Raw genomic sequence first — 9,294 nt, 5'->3', positions numbered from 1 at the left:
GCAACCCTCTGGGCTCTGGAAAAGGACCAGCGCACACCCAGGGCAAACCACGCAGTTTAATATAGCAGAATATACACAGTCACAGGCAAAACGAATGGCTTTAGGCCATGAAAGAAAGCAGAACACCCCAAAACAGTATGGGACAAAAGATAGGCCTAGCTTTCGCTTCAGATGCAAGGGCCAGTCACTGGACCCAGAAGCCTACTGCCGTACGCCAGTATATGACTGCCGTACGCCACTTTGCCTTTGATTCCAGTGTTTGGCTTTGCATCATCTGGGTTCTGGAACATGACCAGAAGGATCCCAGAGGCCTTTACATGACAGAGATGAAAAAGATAGGATATTACCACTAAACAGTTCTAAATATGGAAAGCAGTAAACCGGTTATTAGCATGCTAAGGTGATCGACAGAAAGATAAAACAAAAGGAATGACGATCCATGATCCCCACGCCAGTTGTGCCCATACTTCCATTACTGGCGTACGGCATAGACATACTGGCGTGCGCCATGTTTTATCTGATACGATTGTCACATTTTTGCCATTTCAAGGCCAGGACTAGTATTGTTTACTAGCCTGGGCCCTGCTGGCTCCCCTCAGGGATCGAAAACAGAAAAGAACGTAAAGGTGGTATACCTTTTTGTATGGAGGTTTGGAGGAGATATTGAGCTTATGGGTTGAAGATGGAGGCTGAGAAGATGGCTGTATGTCAGCAGGGTGTATGGAGATGGGTTGTTCTACTTTCTCTTTTAATGGAGGAAGAGAAATAAAGAGCAAGAAGAGAGGTGAAGAAAGCTTTGTGCTTCTTAATGAGGCCAACCCCTTGCAAATGAATGCAAGGGGGGTATTTATAGAGGGGGGAGTGACTGAGATCAGTCTGGTCTAAGGCCCTGTTTAGCTGTTTAAGGTAAGGTTGGAGCCTCCCATGCATTAAATGCATGGGACTTGCCTTGATGGGGGGTGTAGGAGAGAGGGGGAGCGGGCCTGGCCGAAAGTGGTCATCAGGGACACTGTGGCCGACGTCAGGGTGGCACAAAAGTCCCGCCCAAGTGGCTGGATAAAGTTGATTTGACTGGGTTTGACTGGCGTGCGCCACTAGTAACTGGCGTGCGCCAGTACAAGATGGGCCACTGGTCGATGACTGACACGTGGCAGGTGACTGGCGTACGCCTCCAGGACACTGGCGTATGCCAATTAGGTTTTGCTGGGGCTGTTTGGCTCTGGTTTGAAGGGTTTTGAAAGGTGTTTGAGAGAGATTCGGGACGCTCAAAGCTCGACCACACCTTTGTCCTTAAACTGTTTTCGACTAAAATCATCATTGGGGAAATATAAGATCGACAAATAACGTTATCTGGACAGTCCAGAATGGGGTGTCTACAGAAGCCCCCCTTTGACGGCACTTGACGCACCATTGACTGAAGACAAGTAACGTCAAAGGTTTTCTAGACACCCTCTTCAAGGCTATCCGGAATGCAAGAAATTTGAAGAACCTGTTTGACTTGTCGCTGGGGCGGATAGACCGACAGATCATAGAAATGTGGACTCCCCTGGGGAATGACCTTTTTGCAGAAGCATTGATTCCGTTGGGGAAAGCAGATTGTGGGACGGATGGATCGTCGTTGATTTGAAATTGGACGAGGGGATCGTCGTTGATTTGAAATTGGACGGATAGATTGTCGTTGATTTGAACTTGGACGGATAGATCGTCGTTGATTTGAAGTTGGACGGATAGATCGTCGTTGATTTGAAGTTGGACGGATAGATCGTCGTTGATTTGAAATTGGACGGATAGATCGTCGTTGATTTGAAATTGGACGGATAGATCGTCGTTGATTTGAAATTGGACGGATAGATCGTCGTTGATTTGAAATTGGACGAGAGGATCGTCGTTGATTTGAAATTGGACGAGCCTCTGCTTGGGGATGGGTCCACGTGAGCCGATATGAAGCTGGGCCTTCCTTTTAGGACGAATCTCAGCATTGGACATGGATTGGGCCTGAGGCCCACAAAGTACTGGCGTACGGTACAAACAACTGGCGTACGCCATAAATCTCAGAGATCCGAGCCCAGATCCGAGTCCAGACCCGGCCCAACCGTCCCATACGTCGTATGAGATGCCGAACCAGTGCAGAAAACCGCCATTCGTTCCGTTTTGAACTCCGAACTCTCAAAACTCTCTCAAAACCCATCATACCCTCACTCAATCTCTCATCTCATCCATTATTCATTCAGCCCACCTCATCTATGGCAGAATCCGGTGAAGGTGGCGGCAATGGCGGTGCCGGAGAAGGAAGAACCCAAACAAGGGGTGAAATCGAGGCCCCAAGGCCACGAATCGACGATCAAACGACGGTAGGGGCTTCGTCGAGCATTGGTGCAGACGGTACAGGCGGCGAAGACGGCGGTGGTGGCCATGCAGAAGAGGTGGTTGGTGGCGAGGAGGGGCGTACGCCAGGAGGGATGAGGCGTACGCCAGGTTCTGTTGTGATAGTGGGTCCACAGGTCCGGCGATTGGATCCAAGCAGCGGGGTAGAGGGCTTAGTGATCACGGGTCTGGGCTCGGCTGGAGCCGGCGGCAACGGTAGCGGCAGTGGTGATGATGGTGATCGGCCGGAGACGCCGTTGAGAGATCCGGCAAGGGGCAAGGGCCCGGCGGTTGAAGAGGGAGCATCCGGAGAGCTACCCGTGGGAGAGGTGGAGCTCAGGCCTGCAGCAGGGTCCTCGGCGCACGTACCCATCACACGGGGTGACTTCGCCGAGTTTGTGTCCGAGGAAGAACTCGGCCGGTTGCTCCGTGAGAACCCGGGGGTAGTGGCTGCAGTGCTGGCAGCACGAGAGGATAGGGCCCGGCAAGTGGAGAGAGCGCAGGAGGAGGAGCGCTTGAGGGAGGAGGCCGAGAGGGCCAGGGCCGATGAGGAAGCCTTTGTGAGCGAGACTGAGGTAGCTGAGGAGGCTCAGGGGGAGGTGTGGTCCCTTGAGCGGGCAGTGACGCTCGCAGAGTCCGCCCGGCTGGCACCCCGCCGTCAGTTTGACGCGGCTACGTACGCTCCGCCCGAGCCACACCTGTTTATACCGTCCGGGGTCGAGAGCCTCGCGCCTTTGAGGGGGAGTTATGATGCCGAGCTGATACTGAGGGACCCGCAGAGGCACTTGTCAGTGGACTGGGCACAGGTGTTCCTTTGAACTTTTTCCTTTGATATGCATGTCTTATCGTTTGAATCCAAAGGTAGTTTTGAACTGTTGTAGCGTAGCTCGTAATGCATGTAGATTGGAACCTCGATTGTAACCTGACTGAGAAAATGGAACCTCGAATAATATGCCTCGACGCAGAAACTCGACTTGAATGGTAGAACAATCGAAGTAGTTGAATCGACTTGCAGGATGCCCCATAACTTTGAGGAAACGGTTAGCGCCAAACTAGAATCGACCATAAGTGGCTTCGATCAATAAGGCTATCCTTTGAACTTGACTTCGACTAAGTAGATTGCCATGACATGACGGACGCCCGGATGGCGTGCCCAATAGCTTGATTCGACCATATTGCCATACCGAAAACTCGTGTAATCGACTGAGAGATGTACCTTGAGAAAAGAGAGGCCCAGTGGCTCGGAACTCGACTAAGAAACACCCTTGAATTGATTCGACTGATAGCAGAGCTAGATAGGAGAATACAAGTGCCTAGTAGCTTTTGTTCGACCTTTATGATACCTGTTTCGACTGTAGAGTTACTCTTTGATATTCTGAATTCGACTAACTGTTTGGATTGCAATTCATTGATGAAGTTCTTTCTGCTGTCTGTCTGTCTTTGTTGTGCAGAGGGGGGCGGCCAGCACCCGGGGCCACGGAGGTCCGGCGAGTTCGCTTGAGCTGTACAGGAGCTTGCCCGAGCGTGTCAGGGCCTTGGTTGACGCTGCAGGGTTCCGGCCGTTTATCCTCACGTTGACGGCCGTGAAAAGCGATCACGCTCTGCTGACAGCGCTGGCCGAGAGGTGGTGGGATTCCTCAAATACCTTCCACTTACCGATTGGGGAAATGACAGTGACCCCGTCCGACTTCGCAGCGCTCACAGGCTTGAGGGTAGGTGGAGAGCCTATCCCGTTTGACTCAGAGATTTACAGGGATCCGGCGGCTCTGACGTGGTTTCTAGGGCAGGCGCCGGCGGGTGAGGCGGAGACCGTCCATTATGACCAGTTCAAACGGTATTTGCACGGGAGGGAGCCGGAGTCAGAGTTGGAGGCGGAGCAGATGGCGAGGGCCTACCTGTTGTACTTGTTCGGGGCTACCCTGTACCCGAACAAGCGATCCACAGTGCACCTGTCCTACTTACCGGCCCTCCATGACTTAGGCGCAGCTTCGAGGTTCGACTGGGGAGGAGCTGCCCTGGGCACCTGCTATGGCTTTATGGGGGCGTTCTCTCGCGGGAAGAAGGCGACTGCCGGCTACTGGAGGGTGTGGGAGGTAAGAAACAAAGACTACCATTTACTTACCGCTTTTCCCTTTATTGCATTTGTACTTTGATTTGCATATGAACTGACGCCTTGGTTGTCTTTACCATTTGCAGCTATGGGCTTATGAGGTGCTGAAGATGTACCCTTCGGAGAACAAGTGCCCGAACCTGAGGATGCTCCCCCGTGCCATGATTTGGGGTCCTATGTACAGCGGGAAAAAGAAGTCCAGAGGGAGCCTCCTAGCTTTCCGGACCTACCTCGACGAGCTGTCTGGCACTCAGGTATGCAATTATGTCGAATTTGATCATTATGCCTGTAGAATTGCTTTAATGCTGTCGCTGATACCTTACAAACTGTGCCATTGCCTTGCAGGTGGATTGGAACCCTTGGAGCGGCGCTGAGCCTGAGCCTGCGTACTTGGCGGAGAGCAGGGTGGTGACTGCGAGCCGGGTGCTTTTGGAGTCGGCCTTCGGGTGGCGGTGGTACCTGGGTGACCGGGTGACACGGCAGTCACTAGGCGCTCTTGACTTTCAGGTGCCGGGGCCACTTCCTCCTCACGCTTCCCACACGGACAAGTATACCCTGGCTGAGCTGAGGCGCTTCACTGTTCCGACCGGGCTGGCTGCTTTTCTGAGGCCTGAGCGTGACTACGCCGTATACCGGAGGCAGCACCTGGCGAGGCCGCTCGGCGTGCTGGAGCATGTCGCCGTGCAGAGTGAGGCGCTTGAGGCTGGTGAGGAGAGGCGGAGCCGGGAGAGCAGGGCATCCCGCCCGAGAGAGAGGAGCGACTATGCCACAGCGACTGGGCTGCCTCGGCTTTCTTGGACCCTAGCTGTGCGGGACACAGCAGGAGAGGAGGCTATAGTTCGGTTCGAGCCCGCCAGGACAGACCCAGCAGAGATCACAGGGCCGGTAAGACATTCCTTTACCCTTTTGTAGTTCCCGTATTTGTTTTCAGTGTGTACACTTGGCTTGCATTCTGATTCTGTCCCGAAATATGTCACAGGCCCCGATAGAATGGGTACGGGAGGCAGCTCGCCTGATGAAGGCCATGGAGAAGGAGTTCCACAGGATAGCCGGCGGCGCCTCTTTGCAATTGGAGTACCCACCACCAGTTCCAGCTCCCGTTGAGCAGCCTCAGGTATAACTGCTCCTTTTACTTTTGATCGGGATTGCTTTTGACATTTCCTGCACTCAGCATTTCAATATATACAATATGCACAATGTATGTTAACTGAATTGAATGACTATGCAGGGACACGCTAGGGCGGCTCCTAGGAGAAAGAGCGTGCGGCCTCCCCCAGCAAAGAAGGCAGCTTCGAGCTCCTCCCAGCCAGCGGCAAGGGTGGAACAGGGAGTGCAAATCACTCCGGCCAGCGAGGAGCTCCAGTTCCGCCGGGAGCTGAGGAAGAGGCCTGCAGAGAAGAAGCCTGCCGAGGGACCCTCGCAGAAGAAAAGGAGAGAAGAAGAAGAGGCAGAGGAAGAAGAGGAAGAGGGGACGTCCCTCAGCAGCGGCTCTGACTCAGCGAGCGATCCGAGGTTCCGGATAGACCCTAGGGAGGTGGAGGACAGCGAGGACGAGGACGACGAGGAAGACCTTTTTGATGACTGAGGGCTATCACCGAGCCTTAGTCTATTTTGCCGGTACTTGCCACTTTTGGATAGATACTTTGATACTCGATGTTTTGGACGGGGCCTGCGTGCCTCTTGATTTTGCGGGCGAGTGTGCCCTGATACATTTAGCTCTGCCCGGGCCGTTGTGTCGTTTGATACTCGGTACATTTCCACCAGTAGCTTTGACACAGTAGTATATAATAGATGCATTTTCTGTTTTACTGCTTTCCCATTACTTTGGTGAGACTTGGTAAAGGAAAAGAACAAAACATCCGCTAATATCTAACATGCATTGATGAATACTTTGAGTCGACCACAGACACTTGACTACGCACATAATTGACTTAGCTCGAAGAAAAGATGGACAGAAACGTCCTAGGATACCATACGTATCCCAGACACGCGGGGGATACGGGAGTTTTCGGCGCCGGTAGGCCAAACTCTAAGATTCTCCCCGGGGAAGGGAACTGACCCTTTTGAAAGGTGACATAGATGCACGATGACCTGTACGAGCCATCAAAACCGAATAGAAAAGTCCCGGTGCAAGGGGAAATACCAAAAAAATGCTAAAAATGCCATAAAAACGGGCATAAGACGCCAAAGATGACTCGATATAGTCCCGGACTGAAACCGACACCCCCACACAGTCACATAAGTCCTACGCAACTTGTATGGTATGACAAAACTTGGCAAGAGCCCTGGAAACGAGTTTTGACCATCCGTATCCTTGATTTTGTCTCGACACGGGCCACCGAGGGTCCAAAATCTTCATCGGGCGTGGCTTTTGGAATCCGATGCTTGGCCATAGTCTTAAATGTCATTTGTGACTTGTAGGACCCAACAAATAGCCAAAGCCAGCCCCGGAATTGAAAACGACCACACGGAGGCAGTAGCTGCTCAAGACTGGTTTCTGGTGAAGCCGACTGGCGTACGCCAGAAGTTGAGGGCAGTACGCCAGTAATATGGGGACACGGACACGCCAGTAAATAACTGGCGTACGCCAGGGTCCTGAGTGCCAGATCCACTTGACTGACCAACTGTCCTTTTTCGGGGGCCACTTTGTCTTCACCCCTACACGGTTTGCACACGGTTTCTGGGTGTCTCAGGGGGGCAGTGTCCTTTGCAGGAACATGATTTGGAGTGTAGCATGAGGCTTTGGATGCCCCATTAGTGGAAAGAAATTCAAAGGGCAAAGGCCTATAAAGCAGAGGCCCTGCAAAGGTTTCCCAAGGCGCACTGCTTCCCCTTTCCTCCAGTATACTTCAATATTTGCCATGGACAACCCCCTCCCGACTTTACTTAGGCCCTGGTTGGCGCAATTTCTAAGCGTTGACTGGCTCAACTTTCAATACCACGGTCTCGCCTCGTTCCGCTTTCTTCGACATGTGCCACTCCGCCCAGCGCTCCTGCAGGCTGCTCTCAGATTCTGGGATCCAGATGTCCATGTCTTTCGCTTTGGCGACGACGAGATGTGCCCGACTGTCGAAGAATTCCAGGCGTACCTTCGGACCTTCTCGTCCCCTACGCTTGTAGTTCCGCCCTACCAGGCGAGCATGCCCAAATTGCTGGCCAGTTCACTCAATATTTCCCGGGGCTTGGCGAATACCATCCTGGAGGGCGGCCAATTGAAAATCATGCGGTTGATCAAAATGTACAGCCCGGACGGCGATTTGGCTAGTGATGATGCTCAGGCGCGTCGCCGCTTTGCCTTGGTGATCTGCTTGCTGGCCGCCTACTTGCTTGTGCCGGCCGACGGGCGGGTCAGCCCTTCACTGGTGAGCGTTGCTGCACAGATGGGGGCGCGAAGGAACGTGGTCCCTCTGGTCCTGGCCGAAACTCTCTTGGGTTTGGATTTGGTGTATACGGGCCAGTCCGCCGTTTTCAGCGGCAGCCCGCTTTTGCTTCAGGTAATCTCACTCAGCTCACCTTTTTCCGGCTTTTCACACGTTCTCATTTTACCTCAACGCTCGGCTTAGGTTGCTTCCTAGCTCCTTACTTGTCTTTTCGCTCAGGTTTTATCTAGCCTCTTACTTGTCTTTTCCTCTCATACAGTTGTGGCTGTCAGACAAGTTGAATCTCTTGCATCCTCCGGTAGCGGGCTGGAATCTCTTTCCGAAGAGGATCCATCAAAGGGAGATGCGGTATCTGGACATGGACATAGAAGGCTGGTATGCGTTCATGCAGCAAATGCAGCCTGATGAGATTGCTTGGAGGTGCCCCTGGCTGGACCTTCCGGATATGGCTATTTCCTCCGACGGATTCGACCGGATGGTGATTGCTGGGCTATCGAGTTTCACTTTCTACATTCCCGGCCGTGTTCTTCGACAGTTGGGCGCCTCTCAAGAGAACCACCGCACCAGCATTGGGGATTTCCGTGTCCCGAATTTCAACGCTCAAACACTCGGCGGTTACCAACGGCGCTGGGGCCTTAGAGCCCTTCAGGCTGAGATGCCAGATTTTTCAACAGGGCTGAGGAGGCGCTACAGACAGTGGCTGAGAGCAGATGTGAATGAAAGAGAAAATATTGACTGACTCCGGGCCACTCTGCTATGCTTAGAATAAACTGCGAGCCGTTAGGCTTCATAAGCATTTTGTTCTGTTTTTCATGCTTCAACTGTTTTTTTTTTTAAGGCTTTTGTGCTCAGCTTATATATTAGAAATAGTAATTTGCAGTAAAGTTGAAAGACAACAGGTTTCCCCCTTTCTGACTCGCTTCGGTGCTGCCTTTGACTTGTGCTCGACCCCCTCGAACTGCGCTATTGACCCAAAAGTGTCGAACCTGGATCGAAATTTTGATAGAATGTGACCGAATCTCAAGGTGAGATTGCCTACGTATCCCTTTTCAGGGAATCAGGTCAGAACGTAGTTCAGGCAAAGGTTCGCTCGTGTATTTTACCTCTCCTTTTACGCTCTAACTTTTGCCTAGTACCGCCTTTGCAGGTTTTCGGTCTAGCGAGCTTTCGACTTTTGCCTATTTATTTTTGCCTAGAACCGCCTCCTTAGGTTTTCGGTCTAGCAGGCTGCTCTAACTTTTGCTTGGAATCGCCCACCCTTGTGGTTTTCGACCCAACGAGCATCTCTCAGGGAAAATAACGCTTGAGCTGATCCAGGTTGACCAGGGTGTTGAATTCATTGCCGTCGAGGTCGATGAGCTTAGCAGCACCCCCGGATAGGATGGCCTTGATGATGTATGGCCCGGATCGCTTCGGCCTGAATTTCCCACGAGGATCAAA

The 9,294-nt window shown here is 52.5% G+C and overlaps 1 protein-coding gene across 1 annotated transcript; it reads left to right on the top strand.

Annotated features, from left to right (window-relative positions):
* Positions 1-4,608: 4,608 nt before the first annotated feature.
* On the top strand, positions 4,609-8,259 carry LOC131309706 (uncharacterized). Its single transcript, XM_058336303.1, has 5 exons — positions 4,609-4,728; positions 4,820-5,359; positions 5,406-5,468; positions 7,609-7,906; positions 8,114-8,259. The coding sequence occupies exons 1-5, from the start codon at positions 4,621-4,623 to the stop codon at positions 8,257-8,259; spliced, it is 1,155 nt and encodes a 384-aa protein (XP_058192286.1). The 5' UTR covers positions 4,609-4,620.
* The last annotated feature ends 1,035 nt before the right edge of the window (positions 8,260-9,294 follow it).

Source organism: Rhododendron vialii, chromosome 12a (assembly GCF_030253575.1).
Source record: "Rhododendron vialii isolate Sample 1 chromosome 12a, ASM3025357v1".
NCBI lineage: Eukaryota > Viridiplantae > Streptophyta > Magnoliopsida > Ericales > Ericaceae > Rhododendron > Rhododendron vialii.
The sequence above is the reverse complement of the archived record's forward strand: the minus strand, read 5'-3'. Positions and strand labels throughout refer to the sequence as shown.

Excerpts from the sequence above, each read along its gene's own strand:
- LOC131309706 (XM_058336303.1), top strand. The coding sequence starts at position 4,621 with ATGCTCCCCCGTGCCATGATTTGGGGTCCTATGTACAGCGGGAAAAAG. Across the intron at positions 4,729-4,819 it reads ACGAGCTGTCTGGCACTCAG|GTGGATTGGAACCCTTGGAG; the intron begins GTATGCAATTAT and ends ATTGCCTTGCAG. Across the intron at positions 5,360-5,405 it reads CAGCAGAGATCACAGGGCCG|TGTGTACACTTGGCTTGCAT; the intron begins GTAAGACATTCC and ends ATTTGTTTTCAG.